The following is a 26,050-nucleotide window of genomic DNA, read 5'->3' as shown; positions in this document are numbered from 1 at the left end:
GAAGCACTCATTTTTCTGTTGGTTTGTCTCTCCTGATTTGTACCTGTTCTTGAAATATTCTGGATATGAATTCTCTGTTGCATATACGAATTGGGAATCTCCTCTCCAAATTTGTGAGATGTATTTTCATTCCTACAGGTGTGTCTTTTGATAAGAAATCCTTAATTTTAATATTTTTCACTTTATCAGATTTTATAGTTACTGCTTTTTGCACCCTATTTAAGAATGCTTTGCCTACTCCAAAGTCTGGAAATGTTCCATATAGTTTTCTACTAAAAATGTGGTTTTACCTTTTACATTCAGATTTGTAATCCATTTAGAATTAATTTTTGAGTAGGGTCAAAATTAATTTTTTTCTGTTTGGTCTTCTAATTGACTCAGAACCATTTATTGAATGAATTATCCTTTCTTCACTGTACTGCAGTGTGTGTTTATCATTAATCAGGCGACTGTGTATGTGTGAATCTGTCTCTATAGACTCTATTCTGTTCAACTGGTCAATTTCTCTATCTTTCATCAATCACACACTATCTTAATGATGGTTTTATAACAGTTTTATAATAGTGAGTCCTCCAGTTTGGGTGGTGTTCTTCTTCTGTTCCAGTTATCAATTTATTGCCTCCTGGCTCCAAATTCACTCTTTATTGCCCAGTCTCTGATGAAAATTGTCCTTTTAAATGTTTTCCCTTTGTCAGTTGGTATGAAGTTGAGCATTGTTAGTAGAGGGCACTGGAGAGACATTGCAAGAGAAGGGTTTTGCTTCCCGGTTCTGCAAATGCTGGAGCGTGCATGGCTTCTCCAGGTCCAGCTCCTGCAGCATGCGCAGCTGGCTATTCCAGTAACAGGCTCCTGCAGTACATGGCAGCCAGAAGCACCCAGCAGCCTGCGGCGTTCCCCAATACCCCACCTCGGGTAGTTTTGTGCCAGCATGACTCCAGTGAGACACCGCTGTCTGAGCAACTTTCCCCAGCACCCCAGAGAGTAAATTTCCAGCAATTTCCACCAATGCACGCAACAGGCATTTCTTTGCCATTTAGAAAGCCACTGCCATACTTAAGATCTGGGGTTCTTTGCCCTACTGGGACGTCTGGCTTGTGTTCTAACTCGTCCTAAGGGTATGACTGTTCCTTATATCTGCTATTTATGAAGTTTTTAGTTCTTACTTCTAGACAATCTGTCATTGTTACAACCCTCTGTTACTATAAATAGTTCTTTGTATTAAACTTTCCCAGATTAAATTACAGTGTGGTTTCTTTCTCCTGATTTTATCCAGGTTGACATAATATCTTTAAAATAAAGTCTTCCACTCTGAACATGGTACGTTTTTCCATTTAGTTAGTTCTATTCTTGTACAACATTTGATAGATTTATTACTTTTTTAAACATGCATTGATGTTATTGTAAATGGTATCTTTTATATTTAGTATTAATTTTGTTATTGTTATATAGGAATCTAACTGATTTTTCACAATTTGCCTTTTATTCACTGAACTTGCTAAATTCACATATTATTGCTAACAGTGTGCCTGCACAGTCTTCTGTATTTTTCCACATACACATTTAACACTTATGCAAATCCCTGAATTTACTTTTTCCTTCTAATTCTTATGCCTTTTATTTCTGTAGCTTGACTTATTGCATGTTTACATTTAACACCTTCAATACGAGGTTAAATGGAACTGGTAATAGCAGATACTCTTTCTCCTGGAAAAAAAATTCAGTATTACACCATTAAGGGTGATGCATGCTGTAGTTATTTATCATTAGATACTCTTTATTAGATTAGGAAGGTTCTTTCTATTCCTAGTTTGTTAAGGATTTTATTATTGTTTTAAAATCATGAGTGGGTGTCAAATTTTATTAAGTATTTTCTCTTTGTGTAGATCTTGTTTCAAAACTTTTTGTTTATTAATACGTCAAATTAGTTGCTTTTCTAATGTAAAAACACTCTGCATTACTGCAATGAACCGAAGTCGTTGGGATGTACTATCTTTTTTATTCACTGATAGATTCAATTTCCTAAATACTGTTTAAGATTTTTGTATATATGTTGATAGTGGTTTATAGTTTTCCTTTCTTGTCTTATAATGTCCCTGTCAAGTTTTGTACATAGGTTACTCTGATCTCAAGTTTTGTATCTACGTTAACTGATCTCAAGATTTGGGAAGTGTTCTTGAAAGTTTTGTATAATGTTTGTATTATTCATTCTTCTTATATTTAAAAGATTTCACTAACAGAACTACCTGCGTTTGGGGTTTTCTTTGTGAGATTTTTCTTTTAATTTTTATTTTGCAGTAGTTTAGACTTACAGAAAAGTTGCAGACATAGTACAGAGAGTTCCTATAAAGTTCCTACATACTCTCAACTCAGTTTCCCTTAATATTAACATTTCCCATAATCATAATACAATTATCAAAACTAGGAAATTAACATTGGTATTATACTATTAACTAAATTACAGACATCATTCAAATTTTGTCAGTTTTTCTACTAATACCTTTGTCCCAGGATCCATCTAAGATCACACATTGTATTTAGTTGTCTTCTTAGTCTCCTTCAGTCTGTGACAGTTCTTAATTCTTAATTCTTGTCTTTTATGACCTTGACACTTTTGAAGATTTCTGTTCAGCTTTTTTTTGTAAAATGGCCTTCGATACGACTTTGTCTGATATTTTCTTATGAGTAGATGAAAGTTATGCATTTTACCAAGAATACCATAAAAGTTATATGTTCTTCTCAGTGCATGATAACTAGGAGTACATAATAGCAATATATTTATCCTGTTAATGTTAACCTCAATTACCTAGTTAAGGTGGTGTCTGCAGAATTTGTCTACTTAAGTTACTATTTTTTCCTTCAAAATTAATAAATATCTTGGGGGAGATACTTTGAGACTCTGTAAATGTCCTATTTCTCCTCAAACTTACAACTCATTAATTTTAGCATACATTGATGCATCTTACGGAATTTACCTAATATTGATTTTCTATTTCCCTCATTTTTCCTACACTTATTAATTGGAATTCAGAGCTGTACTTTGTCATTCATTTATTTACATATTAAATTATTTATATCAGGATGAGTTCATGGCTATTTATTTTATTCTATGTGTTATAAACTAATATGATTATTATTTATTTTGCTTCTCAAATTATTTCCCCTTCAGTCATCCTGTGTCTTTTTGACATTTTTTTGGAGCACTGTCTCACGTTCTGGCACCGCAAGATAGTCATTTCTTAGTTGACGGATCTAGGAATATATGTTGCATACTAATCCACACATACACATACATCTATATTTCTGTATCTATCTATTTGTATGTGTGCTTATACCAATTCCTGCAATTCTAATACAGCACTACAGGATTCCTGCTAGCCTTCTTCCTTTTCTTATTTGTAATTTCTTTGGCAAAAAGAAGCATAGTTATTATTATTTATAATATATTTAATTTTCCTTCAATTCTAGTTGGAACAAACATTAATTTATTTCAAAACTGCTAACCCAAACCCCTATTGCTAACACATTTAGTAACTGGAACAAGGTGTTTTACAGTTCTTTTTGTCCTTAGCATTAGAGTATTTAGTCAAAGTACTGTTTTTCTCAGTTACCTAGGTTAGTTCTTTTCTTCTCCCTCCCTCTCCTTCAATGTGGTTCCATCATTTCTGGACACATGGTTAGGTTAAGTTCCTTTGCTACAGTTCATATTGTATTTTGGGTTCCTCCCACATCTTGATTGATTTAAATTGTTTATTTATTTGTTTTGGCATGTGAAACATTACTATAGTTCTACGAGTAAGAGGCAAACCAAAGGACATACTTAGAGAAGTGACGTTCCTTCCTCATACCTACTACTCCTTTTTCAGTCCCCCTTTTACTCTACACCTTCCCCACCCCATTAGTAATCAATCTCTTTAGTTTCTGGTTTAGCATTCCTGTACAGTCATCCCTTGGTATCCCTGGGAGGATTGGTTTCTGGACCCCCAGTAGATACCCAAATCCACAGATGCTCATGTCCTATATATAAAATGGAGTAATATTTGTATATAGCCTATGCACATTCTCTGGAATACTTTAAATCATATCTAGATTACTTATAATAACTAATACAATATAAATGCTATGTAAATAGTAGTAAATACAGTGTAAACACTATGTTGCTGGTGTGTGGCAAGTTCAAGTTTTGTTTTTTGGAACTTTCTGGAATTTGTTTCTGCATATTTTCAATCGACATTTGGTTGAATCTGTGGATGTGGAACCCATGAATATGGAAGGCTGACTATTTCTTTTGCACAAATGAGTGGATACATGTATATTTTCTTACATTCTTTCTTACATGAAAAGTAGATGACTATAGATACTTTTATTTGCACTTACTTTTTTCACTTAATAGTAAATTCTGGAAATTACTTCATATCAGTTCATAGAGATCTTTTTATACAGCATAATTCTCCATTGTGTATTGTACCATTTCTTCACCTGATCTCCTATATATAGGCATTTATGTTGTTTCTAACATTTTGCAATTACAAAGAATGCTGTAATGAATAACCCTGTGTATATGTATTTTTGCATTGTTGGAAGCATATCTTCATGGTAGATTCCTAGAGGTGGGATTGTTGGCCGAAAGGTAAGGACATATGTACTTTTCTTACCTATTGTTCAATTCCCCTCCTGAAAGGCTGTACCAGCTTGCATTCCCACCAGTAATATATGAGTGCTTGTTTCCCTCTAGTTTCACCAACAGAATGTGCCATAATTTAAATTAAAAAAATTTAAATACAAGTGAGAAACGGTATAGCAGCGCTTTCTACATTTTCATTTCTCTAATTATGAGTGTTTTTGAACATCTTTTCATGTGTTCGATGGATATTTTTATAACTTTTTGTCTGTTCATAATTCTTTGTGGAAAGATTTTAAATAAAAGATTTAATTTCTTTATTAGAGAGTGGAAATTTTAAATTTTCTGTTTTTTCTTCTATCAGTTTTAAGTTGGGTTTTTCTAGAAAAATTTCCATTTTATATAGTCAAATATGTTGACGTAAGCTGCTAATAATATCTTTATTATATTTTTAATGTCTTTAGGATTAGGTAAGTAGTGATAGTGATGCCTACTCTTTCATATCTAATGTTGATCATTTGTGTTCTCTACCTCTCATTCTCTCTCTCTCTCATTCTCTTGATCTGTCTTGCTAGGAGTTTATCAGTTTTGTCTTTGCAAAGAATCAACTTATGGCTCATTATACTGTGAGAAAGCCAAGCTACCATGTCAGAGAAAATCAAGACTTCTAGCCAACAGTCCCAGGAAAGCTACTAACCAGCAGCCAGAAACAACTTCCAGCCTTGGGAGTGAGGTCATTTTGGACTTCTGGCTGTTCTACACCCCAGCCAAAATCAAGTGAAGCAGAAGCACTTAATGGTGAATGCATAGAATCCTGATAAATAATTGTCATTGTTTTAACTCAGTAAATGTTAGAGGTACTTTGTTATGCAACAACAGGTAACTGAAACACCAAAACAGAGCTTGTATCACTATCTAAGTTAAATAAGATAATAGTCTACACTAGGGATATTAGAGAGAAAAATATTTTGTAGTGACAGCTTTGCTCATAATTTGGATATGGAGTGAAACAAAAAAGAGAAATTAAGAAGAATTCCTAGGCTTTGTCTGAATAAAGCTAGATGGGTATTGGTATCCTTAACTAAAACAGGAACTACTAGGGGAGAAGTGAGGTCATGTTTGAAGGCAGGTTTTGGTGTAGGCCTGTTAAAAACTTAAATGCTTTTTAGACATCCAGTAGAGATATCAAGTGGTCAGCCTGATGTTCTGGGAAGAGGTCAGGACTGAAGACATGCATTTAAGAGTCCTTGGCATATCAACATAGGTGGTATTTAAAGTAAGGGACTGTTTGTTTTTTTGGTATTGAGTTGTATGTGCTGTTTGTGTATTTTGGAATTTAAGCCCTTGTCATTTGCTCATTTGTGAATATTTTCTCCCAGTCTGTAGGTTGTCTTTTCAACTTGTTTATGGTTTTCTTTGCTGTGCAAAAACTTATAAGTTTGATTAGGTCCTATTTGTTTATTCTTGCTTTTATTTCTTTTGCCTTGGGAGACTGACCTAAGAAAACATTGTTACAATTTATGTCAGAGAATGTTTTGCCTATGTTCTCTTCTAGGAATTTTATGATGTCATGTCTTATATTTAAGTCTTTAAGCCATTTGGAGTTTATTTTTGTGTATGGTGTGAGGGAGTGTTCTAACTTCATTGATTTACATGCGGCTATCCAGCTTTACCAACACCACTTGCTGAAGAGACTGTCTTTTGACCATTGTATATTCTTGCCTCCTTTGTTGAAGATTCATTGACTGTAGGTGTGTGGGTTTATTTCTGGGCTCTCTATTCTGTTCCATTAATCCATATGTCTGTTTTCTGTGCCAATATCATGCTGTTTTGATTACTGTAGCTTTGTAGTATTGTCTGAAGTCTGAGATGGTTATACCTCTAGCTTTGTTGTTTTGGCAATTCTGGGTTTTTTATGGTTCCATATGAATTTTTTGATTATTTGTTCTAGTTCTATGAAAAATGTCATGAGTAAATTGATAGGGATTGAATTAAAGCTGTAGATTGCTTTGGGTAGTATGTCCATTTTAACAATATTAATTCTTTCAGTCCAAGAACATGGGATATCTTTCCATTTCTCTGAATCACCTTCAGTTTCCTTTACCAATGTTTTATAGTTTGCAGCATATAAGTCATTCACCTTTTTGGTCAGATTTATTCCTAAGTATTTTATTTTTTTGATGCAATTTTAAAAGGGATTTTAAAAAATTTTCTCTTTCTGATATTGCATTGTTAGTGTAAAGAACTGCAACAGATTTCTGTGTGTTAATCTTGTATCCTGCTACCTTGCTGAACTTGTTTATCAGTTCTAATAGTTTTTGTGCGGAGTCTTAAGGTTTCATCAAATCAAAAAATGAGCAGAAGACTTAAATACACATTTCTCCAAAGAAGACATAGAGATCTCCAAGAGGCACATGCAAAGATGCTCAACATTGCTAATTATTAGAGAAATACACATTAAAACTACAATGAGGTATCACTTCACACTGGTCAGAATGGCCATCATCAAAAAGTCTACAAATAATGAATGCTGGAGAGGGTGTGGAGAAAAGGGAAACCTCCTACACTGTTGGTGGGAATGTAAATTGATGTAAACACTAAGGAAAACAGTGTGGAGATTCCTTAAAAAAACTAAAAATAGAGTTACCACATGGTCCAGCAATCCCATTCCTGGGCTTATATCTAGAAAAGAGGAACACTCTAATTTGAAAAGATACATGTGCCCCAATGTTCACAGAGGCACTATTTACAATAGCCAAGACATGGAAGCAACCTAAGTGTCCATAGACAGATGAATAGATAATGAAGAGGTGATATATATATATACACAATGGGATATTATTCTGCCTTAAAAAATAATGAAATAATGCTTTTTTCAGCAACATGGATGGACCTAGAGATTATCATACTAAGTGAAGTACGTCAGGCAGAGAAAGACAAATATCATGATATCACTTATTTGTGGAATCTAAAAAAACCGATACAGATTAGCTTATTTACAAAACAGAAACAGACTCACAGACGTAGAAAACAATCTTATGGTTACCAAAGGGGAAAGGGGGCAGGGGAGGGATAAATTAGAAGTTTGGGATTAACAGATACACACTACTATATATAAAATACATAAATAATAAGCACTGACTGTAGAGCATAGGGAACTATACTCAATATCTTGTAATAATCTTTAATGGAAAAAATCTGAAAAAGAATATATTTTTTATATATATATATATATATCACTGAATCACTTTGCTGTGCACTTGAAACTGACACAACATTGTAAATTAACTGTATTTCAATAAAAACACTAATTGTACCATATACAAAAAAAAAAAAAATAGAGTATGGGACCAAATCAAATCATCCAGGATGTGAGAGTGTTAATAGAGAAGTAAATGCAGGTTTGTTAGGGTTCTATTGTTATAAGCAACAATAGTCAATGCTCATTGACTTAAAGAACAGGAATGTGTTACATGGATATCAACAGGGAAACTGGAAGTAGTTTTGTCCAGGAGTCAAGGGAGAAGGGGCCCAGTCAAGCTCCTGTCACGGGGATAGTTTGCTTAGGACACATGCCCTAACTGCTTCAGGACATGTACTGTCCTGCTGCTGGATTCAATGTCCTTGGTCCAATTCTGAAAGTGAAGAGTTCCCCAAATGCCAGAGCATAAATTCCCAACACTCTGGGAGAGGGATTCAGAAATGAATAAATCGATTTAAAGAAAACGATGATTTAACATACTTGAGTTGGAAGAGTGAAATTTGTATCTCTTTTAAATATATTTCTATTTTATGCTCATGATTACTGTGAAAATTTTATTATGCAATATTCTTTTTCATTTAATAATAAAAATATTAAATGTAGTAAAACTGGTAAATTTGACATTTTTCATACCACAGTTTATTGTAGCCCCAAATGTGAAATTACATAAGCATTGTAGACTGTTCTTCCTGAGCCTAAGTCTGAGTATCATATTAAAATCAGTTCACTGTTCATCTACAATGCAGAATAATAAGAAATCAATAAATGAACAGTTGTGTGTTTAATCATAAGGAAAGGAAATTATTTAATCATAGGAAAATATTTTTCATTATTTTTATTTTCTCAAAGAGACATTTTTCTTTAAATATGCTCTACTTTCTCTTTAGAAAATGGGTCACAATGGTCATGACCAGGCTCTTCTTTAACCTTGGGGGTTTCTAAATTGTCATTCACCTGTTTAATTTAATTCATTCTTCAAATGTATATTAAGCAGCTGAGGAATAACAAGCAGAAGTGGAGACTAACCACAGAGGAGAAGGAAGAAAGCCAAGGAAGGAAAAATGCTAAGGAGGAAGAAAATAGAAAAGGAAGGCATTATGGGATGAGGAAGCAAAATAAGTGGAAAGAAAACAAAATGTTCAAAGCAAGACAGTACTGGGAAGCTAGAGACTCTGAGTCTGTGTCTGGAAGAGGCTGCAGAACAACAGGAAGCACGAAGAAGGAGAAGGAAGGCAGGGTCATAACTTTCTGTCCCCCGGGTGAGGCAGCCGTGGCTCTCTGGTCTTCCTAACTACACACAGTGTGGGGGATGCTCACTGCTTTTGGAGGTGGCCCCCCTATTCAGCTACAGGAATAACTCAAGTGACAAAACACTTTGGCCATTTCAGTCTTTAAGGCCTGAGTCTAGGATTTAGAGTCTTACTCTAGGCAGACCTGGGAATCTTTTTTTTTTTCCTGTTTGACTAAAATTTTTTTTAAATTGAAGTATAATTGGCTTACAATGTTATGATAGTTTCAGGTATACAACACAGGAATAAGAAGAGTAAATGGGCAGCAATATGGATGGACCTAGAGAGTAATATACTTAATGAAGTAAGTCAGACAGAGAAAGACAAATATTACATGATATCACTTATATGTGGAATATAAAAAATAAAACTATATGCAAAACTGAAAAAGACTCACAGACATAGAAAATAAACTTGGGGTTACCAAAGGGGAGAGGGAAGAGAGGGTGGACAAAGTAGGGTTATGGGAATAACAGATACAAACTACTATACATAAAATAGATACACAACAAGGATTTACTGTATAGCTCAGGGAATCATACCCCTTATCTTATAATAATCTATAATGGAACATAATCCGCAAAAATACTGAATCACTATACTGTATATCTGAAACTAACACAGTACTGTAAATCAGTTATACTTCAAAAAAAAAAGAAAAAAAAAGGACTGATAGATGAATGGACAAATGATTGAATAAATAAATAAATGCAAAAGGCTAAAAAGTGGTCTCTTTGATCTCAGTCTTGCCCTTTGTGATAGTCAGAAATCTATGATGGCCCCCCCATGACCTACACCCTTGTGTAACTCTCTACCCTTGAGTGTGAGAGAGATCTGAAAATGATGGGATACCACTTCCATGATTAATTTATTGGCTTTAAAAGAGAGATTATCTTCAGTGGGTGGGCTTGATGCAATCAGGTAAACCCTTAAAAGAAAGGGGCTCTCTCTGAAGGAGATTTGACATGAGGGACATTCTGCTGCTGGCCTTGGAGGATTCTGTTGCCACCATGTCTTGTAAGCCTCAGATGAGTGAGACCATTGGCAAGGAACTGGGAGCATCCTCTTGGAGCTGAGAGTGGCCTCAGGCTGGCAGCGAGTAAAGAACAGGGGACCTCAGTCTTACACTTTTTCGGAACTGAATTCTGCCGTAACCGGAAAGAGCTTTCCCAGAGAAAGATGAGACCACTCCTGGCCAACACCTTGAGTGAGAGACCCTGAGGAGAGAATCCACTTGAGCCATACTGGTCTCCTGATCCATGGAAAAACTGTGCCATAATAAATGTGAGTTGTTTCAAAGCCTCTAGGTTTATGGTATTTGTTACAAAGCAAGAAACAACAAATACACTTTTCTTTCTAAGACGTTCAATTTTGACCATGCCACCCCCTGCTTTTAGAGTGTGAATGTTGTCTTCCTGATAAAAATTCAATTTAAATAAGACTTTCCCCCCCCCCCAGGTGTGTATATATATTTTTTATTTTGTACAGTTTATTTATTTTTTTAAACAACTTTATTGGAGTATAACTGCTTTACAATGGTTTGTTAGTTTCTGCTGTATAACAAAGTGAATCAGCTATACATACATACATATATATATATATATATATATATATATCCCTGTATCTCCTCCCTCCTGCGTCTCCCTCCCACCCTCCCTATCCCACCCCTCTAGGTGGACACAAGGCACTGAGCCGATCTCCCTGTGCTATGTGGCTGCTTCCCATCAGCTATCTATTTTACATTTGGTAGTGTATATAACTACATGCCACTCTCTCACTTCGTTCCAGCTTACCCTGCCCCCTCCCCGTGTCCTCAAGTCCATTCTCTATGTCTGCGTCTTTTAAAACCCTGATCACCTCCCTAGCCTCATTGCCTGCCAATCTGATGTTGTCACTCCATTCCAGTCAGACTAAAATAATTGGAGGTCTCATAACACTGTGCTCTCTCTTGCTTCACTTCTTCCTTGTAATTCATGTCTCAGTCTAAACTTTGATCTTTTAGCAAGCTTTTTCCTAGTGCACTAAGACTGGGTGAGGCCACCATCATCCTGGTCCCCAGACAATCTCGTTCTTTCTCCACTTGTAGCCCTCGGCACACTAACATAATTGTCTGTGTACCCGACTGTCTCCCTAACATAATTGTCTGTGTACCCGACTGTCTCCCTGAGTACACAGCATGGTCCCTGAGGGCAGTGGTTTTATCTTACTCAGCATTTTCCTTCCCAGGATCTAAGTCTGTATTGAATGAATGAATGTATAAACAGGAAAAGAGGCCGTACACTGCCTTACGTATGCATTCAGGAAAAGCCAAATCATAAACTGTTTGTTCCAGTGCAGAGTCTGGGTTTTGAATACCAGATGGCTGCACCACTCTATCAGCTCCATTACTTTGGGCAAAGTCTCTTAATGTCCTTAAGTTTTATTTTCATACTCTGAGAAATAGGGATGCTAATAGTGTTTACTGTATGAGATTGTTTTGAGCAGAAACTAGGAAAATGCAGGTAGGTGCACAGTGCCAAATACATAGTTATATGCACAAGAAATTATTAACTATTAATTTTATCGCAATTTTTAATTAATAATTGCCATTTCATGCATGTCTAGATGTGGGCTGCAGAGGGGACCAAAGATCTTTTTCCTGTGCTCAACAGGAATCTTTTTATTTTTTTCTTGTTTTCTGTCTCTTTTTTACTAGAGAAAAAGAAACTTAACAGCAGGTGGCTTGCTGTCTCCTGATTGTTTGCTGCTGTCTCTTTTTTACTAGAGAAAAAGAAACTTAACAGCAGGTGGCTTGCTGTCTCCTGATTTTTTGCTGCTGTGAGTTTCACTTTCCTTTCTTATGAACAGGAAGCCACTGATCTCAGCAGAACCTTCAGTGTCCCAACTGTGGCGGTTCCATAAATCAGAGAGAGCAGTTGAAGCCTCGTCCAACTCTGAAAAACCGGTAAGTGACTTGCTGCCATCCAATGTTTCCTAGCTGTGTGCGAAGAAAGTTGCCCGTTTTTCTTTCTTTGAAAAAAGTTTCAGAGTGAAATCACTGCTAATGATCATGCTTTTCTCTTTCACTGGTTTTGTTTTTTAATTAATATTTCAAAAACAGGGAACTATAGAGAATAAATGAACTCTACTGTAATCTTATACAGTTCTATCTGATTTTTCGAATGATTTGCTTTATTTAATTAGAATGTGGAACTTTTTTTTTCTTTTCTTTTTTTTTTTTTTTGTGCGGTACGCGGGCCTCTCACCGTTGTGGCCTCTCCCGTTGCAGAGCACGGGCTCCGGACGTGCAGGCTCAGCGGCCATGGCTCACGGGCCCAGCCGCTCCGTGGCATCGTTCTCAAGATTGATTTGGCTATTCGGGGTCTTTTGTGTTTCCATACAAATTGCGAAATTTTTTGTTCTACTGCTGTGAAAAATGCCAGTGGTAGTTTGATAGGGATTGCATTGAATCTATAGATTGCTTTGGGTAGTAGAGTCATTTTCACAATGTTGATTCTTCCAGTCCAAGAACATGGTATATCTCTCCATCTATTTGCATCATCTTTAATTTCTTTCATCAGTGTCTTATAATTTTCTGCATACAGGTCTTTTGTCTCCTTAGGTAGGTTTATTCCTAGATATTTTATTCTTTTTCTTGCAATGGTAAATGGGAGTGTTTTCTTGATTTCACTTTCAGATTTTTCATCATTAGTGTATAGGAATGCAAGAGATTTCTGTGCATTAATTTTGTATCCTGCTACTTTACCAAATTCATTGATTAGCTCTAGGAGTTTTCTGGTAGCATCTTTAGGATGCTCTATGTATAGTATCATGTCATCTGCAAAGAGTGACAGCTTTACTTCTTCTTTTCCAATTTGGATTCACTTTATTTCCTTTTCTTCTCTGATTGCTGTGGCTAAAAATTCCAAAACTATGTTGAATAAGAGTGGTGAGAGTGGGCAACCTTGTCTTGTTCCTGGTCTTAGTGGAAATGCTTTCAGTTTTTCACCATTGAGGATGATGTTTGCTGTGGGCTTGTCATATATGGCCTTTATTATGTTGAGGAAAGTTCCCTCTATGCCTACTTTCTGCAGGGTTTTTTTTTATCATAAATGGGTGTTGAATTTTGTCAAAAGCTTTCTCTGCATCTATTGAGATGATCATATGGTTTTTCTCCTTCAATTTGTTAATATGGTTTATCACATTGATAGATTTGCATATATTGAAGAATCCTTGCATTCCTGGAATAAACCCCACTTGATCATGGTGTATGATCCTTTTAATGTGCGGTTGGATTCTGTTTGCCAGTATTTTGTTGAGGATTTTTGCATCTATGTTCATCAGTGATATTGGCCTGTAGTTTTCTTTCTTTGTGACATCCTTGTCTGGTTTTGGTATCAAGGTGATGGTGGCCTCGTAGAAGGAATTTGGGAGTGTTCCTCCCTCTGCTATATTTTGGAAGAGTTTGAGAAGGATAAGTGTTAGCTCTTCTCTAAATGTTTGATAGAATTCGCCTGTGAAGCCATCTGGTCCTGGGCTTTTCTTTGTTGGAAGATTTTTAATCACAGTCTCAATTTCAGTGCTTGTGATTGGCCTGTTTATATTTTCTGTTTCTTCCTGGTTCAGTCTTGGCAGGTTGTGCATTTCTAAGAATTTGTCCATTTCTTCCAGATTGTCCATTTTATTGGCATAGAGTTGCTTGTAGTAATCTCTCATGATCTTTTTTATTTCTGCAGTGTCAGTTGTTACTTCTCCTTTTTCATTTCTAATTCTATTGATTTGAGTCTTCTCCCTTTTCTTCTTGATAAGTCTGGCTAATGGTTTATCTATTTTGTTTATCTTCTCAAAGAACCAGCTTTTAGTTTTATTGATCTTTGCTATTGTTTCCTTCATTTCTTTTTCATTTATTTCTGATCTGATCTTTATGATTTCTTTCCTTCTGCTAGCTTTGGGTTTTTTTTTTTTTTGTTGTTCTTCTTTCTCTAATTGCTTGAAGTGCAAGGTTAGGTTGTTTATTCGAGATGTTTCCTGCTTCTTAAGGTGGGCTTGTATTGCTATAAACTTCCCCCTTAGAACTGCTTTTGCTGCATCCCATAGGTTTTGGGTAGTTGTGTCTCCATTGTCATTTGTTTCTAGGTATGTTTTTATTTCCTCTTTGATTTCCTCAGTGAGCACTTCGTTATTAAGTAGTGTATTGTTTAGCCTCCATGTGTTTGTATTTTTTACAGATCTTTTCCTGTAATTGATATCTAGTCTCATGGCGTTGTGGTCAGAAAAGATACTTGATACAATTTAAATTTTCTTAAATTTACCAAGGCTTGATTTGTGACCCAAGATATGATCTATCCTGGAGAATGTTCCATGAGCACTTGAGAAAAATGTGTATTCTGTTGTTTTTGGATGGAGTGTCCTATAAATATCAATTAAGTTCATCTTGTTTAATGTATCATTTAAAGCTTGTGTTTCCTTATTTATTTTCATTTTGAATGATCTGTCCATTGGTGAAAGTGGGGTGTTAAAGTCCCCTACTATGAATGTGTTACTGTCGATTTCCCCTTTTATGGCTGTTCGTATTTGCCTTATGTATTGAGGTGCTCCTATGTTGGGTGCATAAATATTTACAATTGTTATATCTTCTTCTTGGATCGATCCCTTGATCATTATGTAGTGTCCTTCTTTGTCTCTTTTAATAGTCCTTATTTTAAAGTCTATTTTGTCTGATATGAGAATTGCTACTCCAGCTTTCTTTTGGTTTCCATTTGCATGGAATCTTTTTCCATCCCCTTACTTTCAGTCTGTATGTGTCTCTAGGTCTGAAGTGGGTCTCTTGTAGACAGCATATATAAGGGTCTTGTTTTTGTATCCATTCAGCCAATCTGTGTCTTTTGGTGGGAGAATTTAGTCCATTTACATTTAAGGTAATTATCGATATGTATGTTCCTATTCCTATTTTCTAAATTGTTTTGGGTTCGTTATTGTAGGTCTTTTCCTTCTCTTGTGTTTCTTGTCTAGAGAAGTTTCTTTAGCATTTGTTGTAAAGCTGGTTTGGTGGTGCTGAACTCTCTCAGCTTTTGCTTGTCTGTAAAGGTTTTAATTTCTCCATCAAATCTGAATGAGATCCTTGCTGGGTAGAGTAGTCTTGGTTGCAGGTTTTTCTCCTTCATCACTTTCAGTATGTCCTGCCACTCCCTTCTGGCTTGTAGGGTTTCTGCTGAGAGATCAGCTGTTAACCTTATGGGGATTCCCTTGTGTGTTATTTGGTTTCTTTCCCTTGCTGCTTTTAATATGCTTTCTTTGTATTTAATTTTTGACAGTTTGATTAATATGTGTCTTGGCATATTTCTCCTTGTTTTTATCCTGTATGGGACTCGCTGTGCTTCCTGGACTTGACTAACTATTTCCTTTCCCATATTAGGGAAGTTTTCAACTATAATCTCTTCAAATATTTTCTCAGTCCCTTTCTTTTTCTCTTCTTCTTCTGGAACCCTTATAATTCGAATGTTGGTGCGTTTAATGTTGTCCCAGAGGTCTCTGAGACTGTCCTCAGTTCTTTTCATTCTTTTTTCTTTATTCTGCTCTGCAGTAGTTATTTCCACTATTTTATCTTCCAGGTCACTTATCCGTTCTTCTGCCTCAGTTATTCTGCTATTGATCCCATCTAGAGTACTTTTAATTTCATTTATTGTGTTGTTCATCGTTGCTTGTTTCATCTTTATTTCTTCTAGGTCCTTGTTAACTGTTTCTTGCATTTTGTCCATTCTATTTCCAAGATTTTGGATCATCCTTACTATCATTATTCTGAATTCTTTTTCAGGTAGACTGCCTATTTCCTCTTCATTTGTTAGGTCTGGTGCATTTTTATCTTGCTCCTTTATCTGCTGTGTGTTTTTCTGTCTTCTCATTTTGCTTATCTTACTGTGTTTGGGGTCTCCTTTTTGCAGGCTGCAGGTTCGTAGTTCCCGCTGTTTTTGATGTCTGTCTCCAGTGGCTAAGGTTGGTTCAGTGGGTTGTGTAGGCTTCCTGGTGGAGGGGACTAGTGCCTGTGTTGTGGTGGATGAGGCTGGATCTTGTCTCTCTAGTGGGCAGGTTCACGTCTGGTGGTGTGTTTTGGGGTGTCTGTGGCCTTATTATGATTTTAGGCAGCCTCTCTGCTAATGGGTGGGGTTGTGTTCCTGTTTTGCTAGTTGTTTGGCATAGGTTGTCCAGCACTGTGGCTTGCTGGTCGTTGAGTGAAGCTGGGTGCTGGTGTTAAGATGGAGGTCTCTGGGAGATTTTCACTGTTTGATATTGTGTGGAGCTGGGAGGTCTCTTGTTGACCAATGTCCTGAAGTTGGCTCTCCTACCTCAGAGGCAGAGCCCTGACTCCTGGCTGGAGCACCAAGAGCCTTTCATCCACACGGCTCAGAATAAAAGGGAGAAAAAGTAGAGGGAATTAGTAGAAGTATGAGGAAAGAAAGAAGGAAAGGAGGGAAGGAAGGAAGGAAGGAAGAAAGAAAGAAGCAAAGAAGGAAAGAAGGCAAGAAGGAAGGAAAGGAGGGAGGGAGGAAGGAAGGAAGGAGGGAAAGAAGGAAAAAAGACAGAAAGAAGATACAGTAAAAATAAAATAAAGTATAATAAAGTTATTGAATTAAAAAGGGACGGATAGAACCTTAGGACAAATGTTGGAAGCAAAGCTATACAGACAAAATCTTACACAGAAGCATACACATACACCCTCACAAAAAGAGGTAAAGGGGGAAAAATCATAAATCTTGCTGTCAGAGACCACCTCCTCAATTTGGGGTGATTCATTGTCTAAAGGAGGGAAGGAAGGAAGGAAGGAAAGAAAGAAAGAAAGAAAGAAAGAAAGAAAGAAAGAAAGAAAGAAAGAAAGTAAAGTATAATAAAGTTATTAAAATTAAAATTAATTATTAAAAAATTTTTTTAAAAAAACCATGGACGGATAGAACCCTAGGACAAATGGGGGAAGCAAGACTATACAGACAAGATCTCACACAGGAGCATACACATACACATTCACAAAAAGAGGAAAAGGGAAAAAATCATAGATCTTGCTCCTAAAGTCCACCTCCTCAATTTGGGATCATTCCTTGTCTATTCAGGTATTCCACAGATGAGGGTATATCAAGTTGATTGTGGAGCTTTAATCCGCTGCTTCTGAGGCTGCTGGGAGAGATTTCCCTTTGTCTTCTTTGTTCTCACAGCTCACAGGGGCTCAGCTTTGGATTTGGCCCTGCCTCTGCGTGTAGGTCGCTGGAGGGCGTCTGTTTTTTGTTCAGACAGGACGGGGTTAAAGGAGCCGCTGATTCGGGGGCTCTGGCGCACTCAGGCCGGGGGGGGGGGGGAGGGAGGGGCACGGAGTGCGGGGCGGGCCTGCGGCGGCAGAGGCCGGCGTGACGCCGCACCAGCCCGAGGCCCGCCGTGCGTTCTCCCGGGGAAGTTGTCCCTGGATCCCGGGAACCCGGCAGTGGCGGGCTGCACAGGCTCCGCGGAAGAGAGGTGTGGAGAGTGACCTGTGCTCGCACACAGGCCCCTTGGTGGCGGCAGCAGCAGCCCCAGCGTCTCCCGCCCGTCTCTGAGGTTCGCGCTTTCAGCCGCGGCTCGCGCCCGTCTCTGGGGTTCCTTTAAGCAGCGCTCTTAAACCCCTCTCCTCGCGCACCAGGAAACAAAGAGGGAAGAAAAAGTCTCTTGCCTCTTCGGCATGTGCAGACTTTCCCGCGGACTCCCTCCCGGCTAGCCGTGGCGCACTAACCCCTTCAGGCTATGTTCAAGCCGCCAACCCCAGTCCTCTCCCTGCGCTCCGTCTGAAACCGAAACCCGAACCTCAGCTCGCAGCCCCGCCCACCCCGGCGGGTGAGCAGACAAGGCTCTCGGGCTGGTGAGTGCCCGGTCGGCACCGATCCTCTGTGCGGGAATCTCCCCACTTTGCCCTCCGCAGCCCTGTTGCTGTGCTCTCCTCCGCGGCCCCGAAGCTCCCCGCTCCGCCTCCCGCAGTCTCCGCCCGCGAAGGGGCTTCTAGTGTGTGGAAACTTTTCCTCCTTCACAGCTCCCTCCCACTGGTGCAGGTGCCGTCCCTATTCTTTTGTCTCTGTTTTTTCTTTTTTTCTTTTGCCCTACCCAGGTACATGGGGAGTTTCCTGCCTTTTGGGAGGTCTGAGGTCTTCTGCCAGCGTTCAGTAGGTGTTCTGTAGGAGTTGTTCCACGTGTAGATGTATTTCTGGTGTATCTGTGGGGAGGAAGGTGATCTCCGCGTCTTACTCTTCCGCCATCTTCAAGGTCCCCCCTCTCTACTATAGGTTTTGTCAATAAAATTCGTAGTGCAAATTACAGCAGGTAACTTGTGGATCACCAAGAACAAGTTATATTTATAATCATAAAATATTTCATAATAGTAATGTTAAAACAAAAATAGCACTGAGTGGATGAAAGACATTTCTAATGTTTTTATATACTTGAAAGGAAATAATTATTTGGCTGAATGTCTACACTTTTGCTTAGAATTCTTACAGCTATGGCTGGTTTCAACTACTTCAGGGCAGGGGTGGTTGGCAGGTGGGGAATACCTATCATGAACTTCAAGAACATGTTAGAAATTTTCTACCTCTATAAACCTCAAAAGTCACATATTATGTTGTGGTTTTTGAAGTTTATTATTGATAATTTATTTTCATGTTTAACATAATTGCTCTTTATTCCAAGGTTTATATATGCTTAAATCTGAAAGGTTTTATGTCTGATTGTCTTTAGTTAAAACTGTTACTCTTACTTCTTTTACAATAGGATTTGAGATAAGATATTTTCGTGTCTTTTTAAACAAGATACTAATCAAAAATAAATAATAACATATGAGAAAAAAGACTGAATTCTTGGAAAATTTATGGTAGAGTCTTGTGACCTAACCTTAGTCAACTGTTTAACTTGTCTTGTCTAAACAGGCTCAAGGAGAACTTATTGTCTGCTATAAGAACTTCCGAACCATATGGAGGCCTGGTTCACCAAATACGAATTCTGCTTTTGGGTCCAATTGGAGCTGGGAAGTCTAGCTTTTTCAACTCAGTGAACTCTGTTTTCCGAGGCCGTGTAACAAACCAGGCCTTGGTGGGGTCTAAGACAACTGGGGTATCTGAAAACGTGAGTCTGTTCTAGGTCACTCAGCCTTTGCTTCTTTGTTCAAGTTAATTATATTTGAAAAGTCTTTTGCTGATCAATTTCATTACATGTAGACTTCATTTCAATTCACAGTTTTTTAGAAAATGAACTTTTAAAGTTACTTTTTTTTCCTCTGCAGTACAGAACATATTTCATTAAGGATGGGAAGGATGGCAACACCCGGCCATTTATTCTGTGTGACTCAATGGGGCTGAGTGAGAAAGGAGAAGGGTTGTGCATGGATGACATACCCTATATCTTAGAAGGCTGAATTCCTGACAGATACCAGGTAAGATTTGGCTAATTATTGAGAAAGTATAATTGATACTTGAAATGTTTATTTTTGCCCACTATCGACAATATTAGACTCTAGTGCACTGGCATTTATTTTATTAAACTACACTTGTTCAAGATATTTTTCTGTTTTTTGACATTTTATTTTATAAAGAATTAAAACATCCATAGGGTTCTTCTGTCATAGTTGTTATAACAACTCTGAATGTTGTTATACATTCAATTGCTTTTGGCTATGTGAAACAGAAGTCTAACTACATCAATTTACTCACAAGGGTGATTTTTCTTATGTAACAGAAAGTTTGAAGGTAGGCCGCTTTGGGCAAGTGTGGAAAGTTATTAATTTCATGTGTCCTTCTGACTTTCTGTTCTGAGATCCTCAGCATAAGGCTATGGATGTAATGTTTGCCCCCCACCCTCCATTCACATGTTGAAGCCTTAATCCATAGTGTGATGATGTTTGGAGACAGAGCAAGTTTGGGAGGTGATTAGGTCATGACGGTGAAGCCCTCATGAATGCAATTAGTGCCCTTGTGAGAAAGAACACAAGAGAGATGACCTCTCTTGCAGCCATATGAGGATACAGCAAGAAGTTGGCTGTCTACACACCAGGGTCTAACCACACACAAAATTTACCAGCACCTTGATCTTGGATTTCCTAGCTTCCAGAACTATGAGAAATAAAAGTTTGTTGTTTAAGTAAACCAATACGGTAACTTGTTATAGCAGCCCAAGCTGACTAAGACATGTGGTTTTCATCTTTATATTCTCAAGATGTTCATGCTAAGCACTGTTGGTATTCCAGGCAAGAGGAAGGAAGAGATGAAAGAGAAAAGCTACTTTAGTCTGCCTTTTAAAAAAACTTTCCGGTTCCTTTTTATAAACATTTAGATCTTAAGTTAATTATTAATTCACCTTGTTCCAAATGAATAGGCGAATGTGCTAACATATTTTATTGAAAGTTGTATCTTTCCCTTCTAAATATGGGTATTTAGTTTTGCAATCTATAGTTTGTCCTATTAATGTATTTTTCAATTCCTTTATAATATTGCTTTTATTACCATATTGTCTAATTGTTTTAATTGCCATAACAATCAGTTATGTCTTGATAACCAACTGGATGTCATATTCATTATTCATTTCTCACATGTTTTGGACTATTTTATACATATACTTTTCCTTTTCTAAATGAACTTGTTAGTGTTTTATTTGATTGTTTGTATTTGTGTTTGACTTGTTGGTGCTTTGATTGAAATTACATTAAAATTATATATTGAGTGTTGATATACATCTTTACATATCCAGTGTTTTTATCCAGAAACAGAGCATGCTTTATTTTTATATTCATGCAAACTTCTTTCATTCTTTAAAGTTATCTTGTAGAGGTAGTTAAGTTTATTTTAAAATATTCTTTAAAAGAAATATTTATTTAGAGAATGTTAAACCTATGCAAAAGTGGACAAAACAATTTAATGAATTTGCATTTACATAGCTTCAACAATTTTTTATTTATAGCCAATCTTGTTTCATCTGTGCCTACCCACTTTCTCCTCTCCTGTATTATTTGGAAGAAGATCTGAGAAGTCATAATATTTCATCCATAAATGAATATGCATTTAAATATATATATTTAAATTAAATATATATACACATAAGGTCATATGTGTCTTTTATTAAATATAGGCATGATATGCTTATCACATTTAAAAGTAATAGCTGCTCTTAATGTATCAAATATTACCCATTTCTATTTCTCTTTTAAGTATCATGCACCTTTTATAACAGTTTGTTCAAAAAATTATTCAAATAAATCTATACAGCCTCTTTTCCTTTTTTATTTCTTTTATTTTTTTGAAGGAACATGCTAGGTTTATTAAAAGGGTGACAAGAACAGAATACATAATTACATTTGTTTAAACGTTTTAATTGGAGTATAATTGCTTTACAATGATGAGTTAGTTTCTGCTTTATAACAAAGTGAATCAGTTATACATATATACATATCCCCATATCTCTTCCCTCTTGCATCTCCCTTCCTCCCACACACCCTATCCCACCCCTCTAGGTGGTCACAAACCACCTAGCTGATCTCCCTGTACTATGTGTCTGCTTCCCACTAGCTATCTATTTTACATTTGGTACTGTATATATATCTATATATACACTATCACTCTCTCACTTTGTCCCAGCTTACCCTTCCCTCTCCCCATGTCCTCAAGTCCATTCTCTAGTAGGTATGCATCTTTATTCCCGTCTTGCCCCTAAGTTCTTCATGACCATTTTTTTTTTTTTGATTCCATATATATATGTGTTAGCATACGGTATTTGTTTTTCTCTTTCTGACTTACTTCACTCTGTATGAGAGACTCTATGTCCATCCACCTCACTACAAATAACTCAGTTTCGTTTCTTTTTATGGCTGGGTAATATTCCATTGTATATATGTGCCACATCTTCTTTATCCATTCATCTGTCAGTGGACACTTAGGTTGCTTCCATGTCCTGGCTATTGTAAATAGAGCTACAATGAACATTGTAGTACATGACTCTTTTTGAATTATGGTTTTCTCAGGGTATGTGCCCAGTAGTGGGATTGCTGGGTCATATGGTAGTTCTATTTTTAGTTTTTTAAGGAACCTCCATACTGTTCTCCATAGTGGCTGTATCAATTTACATTCCCACTAACAGTGTATGAGGGTTCACTTTTCTCCACACCCTCTCCAGCATTTATTGTTTGTAGATTTTTTGATGATGCCCATTCTGACTGATGTGAGATGATATCACATTGTAGTTTTGATTTGCATTTCTCTAATGATTAATGATGTTGAGCATTCTTTCATGTGTTAGTTGGCAATCTGTATATCTTCATCGGAGAAATGTCTATTTAGGCCTTCTGCCCATTTTTGGATTGGGTTGTTTGTTTTTTTGATATTGAGCTCCATGAGCTGCTTGTAATTTTTGGAGATTGATCCTTTGTCAGTTGCTTCATTTGCAAATATTTTCTCCCATTCTGAGGGTTGTCTTTTCATCTTGTTTATGGTTTCCTTTGTTGTGCGAAAGCTTTTAGGTTTCATTAGGTCCCATTTGTTTACTTTCATTTTTATTTCCATTTCTCTAGGAGGTGGGTCAAAAAGGATCTTGCGTGATTTATGTCATTGAGTGTTCTGCCTATGTTTTTCTCTGAGTGTTTGATAGTGTCTGGACTTACATTTAGGTCTATAATCCATTTTGAGTTTATTTTTGTGTATGGTCTTGTGGAGTATTCTAATTTCATTCTTTTACATGTAGCTGTCCAGTTTTCCCAGCACCACTTATTGAAGAGGCTGTCTTTTCTCTATTGTATATTCTTGCCTCCTTTATCAAAGATAAGGTGACCATATGTGGGTGGGTTTATCTCTGGGCTTTCTATCCTGTCCTTTGATCTATATTTCTGTTTTTGTGCCAGTACCATACTGTCTTGATTACTGTAGCTTTGTAGTACAGTCGGAAGTCTGAGAGCCTGATTCCTCCAGCTCCGTTTTTCTTTCTCAAGTATGATAAATAGAAATGATTAAAAATAATATGCTTTGAAAGTTTAGAGAAGGAAAAAATTGTATTAAAGTGGATGGGGAAGATTTCATTCCTGGGGTGGTACTGGGAAATGGCTTTCAAGGAGGAGGACTACTTCAGTAAGTGAAGGGACAAAAAGGCGAAAATATTGAGGCCCTGGGGGCAACATAAATCAATACATCAATGAAGGAAAAGGCAGCGTGTATGGGAAGCATGGAGTCATTTAGTTTAGCGGAGGGCTGGATCTTTGGAGGGAGAGAGAAAGTGAGAAAGTTACATTTGCATGAAGTGGTTTTATTAATTAGGTGCATTATGTGGAATCACAGCAATGTTTTTTGAAAGAGTAATGATGTGACCAAAGTTAAGCTTCACAAAAATTAATTAATTAATCTGCTGCCCATGTGCACAATAGACTGGAGTCAAAAAGAACCTGGAGGTGGAAACAACAGTTGGGAGGATATAATGATAGCTAATATTAGTTGAGCACTAAATATGTGATAGATTTTCTTTTTTTTTTTACATCTTTATTGGAGTATAATTGCTTTACAATGGTGTGTTAGTTTCTGCTTTATAACAAAGTGAATCAGTTATACATATACATTATGTTCCCATATCTCTTCCCTCTTGCATCTCCCTCCTTCCCACCCTCCCTATCCCACCCCTCTAGTGGTCACAAAGCACCGAGGTGATCTCCCTGTGCTATGCAGCTGCTTCCCACTAGCTATCTATTTTACGTTTGGTAGTGTATATACGTCCATGCCACTCTGTGATAGATTTTCTTATTCAATACTTATAACAACCTTATGAGATGGATACTGTCATTACCACGTTTGATAGATAAACAAAAACACACAGAGTAAAGCATTTGCCAGTTTACTGACAATGTTAGGAAGTGACAGAGCCCTACTTTGAACCCAGGCAGTGTGGTTCCACAAATAAACTAGTCTAAGCATGAATTAAACATCAACATTAAACTAGTCTAGTAAAATAGACTTATCCTGAGAATAACCTTTAAAAGGAAGCTGAAGGAAATGATAGATTCTAATATAAGGGTGTTAAAAATTCTTCAATTTCAGAGTAGTTTGTATGGATCTATTAGTTATCTTTAGTTTGTAACTCATATTGAATCTATTATGTGTGTTCTAAATGAAAATTAGCAGTGATATTAGAACTTGACTTGCGAAGTTCTTGAAGAAATTCCTTTATGGGGCCAGATCTCTGTCTCCACATTCTCCAACAGGACAAGTATTGCCAAGCTCCTACTTTTTGATATTACTTTCATAATTTATATCAACATAAAATTGTATTTTCCACTGTTTTAAGATTTCTGGGTTTTAAATTCTGTATTGCAGCTAGAGGCAGTTCACAGAGAACTTGGATTTGTTCTTCTGACATCTTTGTGGTTAGTAATTATACGTCAGAGTGGGAGCTGGAGCCTGTCATGGACGTTCTGAACCTCTCTGCATTGAGACAGATGCTGTGGGCTGCAGATGACTTCTTAGAGGATTTGCCTCTTGAGGAAACAAGTAGATGTTTTTGAGGTGTAGAAGCTTGAAGGTGTCAGCTACATGGCTACTTCCGGTTTGGGTACATCCTAGAGGATCTATACTACTTCTCATCCCCCTTGTCTTATTTTAAAATGAAATATTTGAAATGATTGACCTCTGTCATTCCCACTGTCTGAACATCCCAAGTAGTATCCTTGCCCTCTTCTGTTAAAATGGGCTTTGCTGCTTGGGACCCAGAATGGGATTTGCTCAGCATTGTTTCTGATCAGATGTGATCTTTGATTATCGGTTCTTCCTTCAGACCTTATACTTCCACTGTTATTGACTTGACTTTTCAATGCCTCTCCCTTGTCAAAGTCCCTCTTAATGCAGTGTGGTCAGTTCTGGGTAGAGGTGTGTGCCTTTCCTGTTTATGACCTCAGATTTTAGTGTTATGTGTATTTTCTCTTATCAGCCTGTGCATAGTACACACTGCACTGTTCCAATCAAAGATCAGACAGAAGTATCAATCTAAACTCAAATCTTATTTTAGCTTGTGGGAAATCAGAGTATCATATCATCTCTAGTTCTCTCTCACTCACAAACTCCTGGGAAACTCTCACACTACTACTTTTGCTGTCCTGACTCTGCCATCTTGGTTTTTCTATTCCTTCTCTTCCTCATTGTGCATGCATTCCCAAAGTCAGGGTTGGCTTAGACCTCCTGTAGCCCAATGTTTCTTCTTCCTATTGGTTGATTTTCCCCAAATAATCCATCAAGAATACTTTGTTTCTCTTTACTAAGAGATCAGAGGAAAGAAATGATCAGGTGTAAGTAAAGAAAATAAGTGAATGCTTTGCATATTAAAAAGTTTTTAATCTCATCATAGAAGAGTAAACAGTGCAAGATGAGAAAACATAGGAAAAAGAGAAGTAGTTGAACCTGAGGGGGGTATTTTATTTAAGTCTGGAATGAAGTTACACATACAAGATCATAATACCTACAAAGAGGAACAGGACCATTTAAAGTCATTAATTGTAAAAAAAAATTATAATTTATTTTAAAATTATGTTCTGTATCTGTGAAAAATTAAAGTTTCTTTTTGTAAAAACCGAGTCTAACTTGAGTGTGTGCATGTGTGTGTGTGTGGTATGTGCATGTGATTCTGGCAAAGCTTATTTTAATATGACTTGTCAGCATCTTCTGATCTTCACCCAGGTCATCTTAATTTTGCTTTCTTATGTTACTTCTAACGTGCTTGATTTTATTCTCTTTGGGCCCCAGTTAACATTGTATTCTTTAACCTAAAGCCATTTTTATTTGAATATCTGAACACTTCTTCAAGGATGTGGCAATTAATATTAATGAGTTCCAGAGGACTAAAACTGAGAGGGACTATAGTTTGATTACTCTGTGAATTACG

At 37.0% G+C, this 26,050-nt stretch overlaps 1 protein-coding gene across 1 annotated transcript; it reads left to right on the top strand.

The window, feature by feature from the left end:
- Window positions 1–789: 789 nt before the first annotated feature.
- On the top strand, window positions 790–24,680 carry LOC115858352 (interferon-induced protein 44). Its single transcript, XM_030866161.2, is given in 6 exon segments — window positions 790–981; window positions 12,037–12,113; window positions 19,084–19,279; window positions 19,437–19,586; window positions 24,493–24,520; window positions 24,523–24,680. Coding segments are annotated over 6 exon segments (801 nt in total).
- The last annotated feature ends 1,370 nt before the right edge of the window (window positions 24,681–26,050 follow it).

This window comes from Globicephala melas, chromosome 1, assembly GCF_963455315.2.
Source record: "Globicephala melas chromosome 1, mGloMel1.2, whole genome shotgun sequence".
NCBI lineage: Eukaryota > Metazoa > Chordata > Mammalia > Artiodactyla > Delphinidae > Globicephala > Globicephala melas.
The sequence above is the reverse complement of the archived record's forward strand: the minus strand, read 5'-3'. Positions and strand labels throughout refer to the sequence as shown.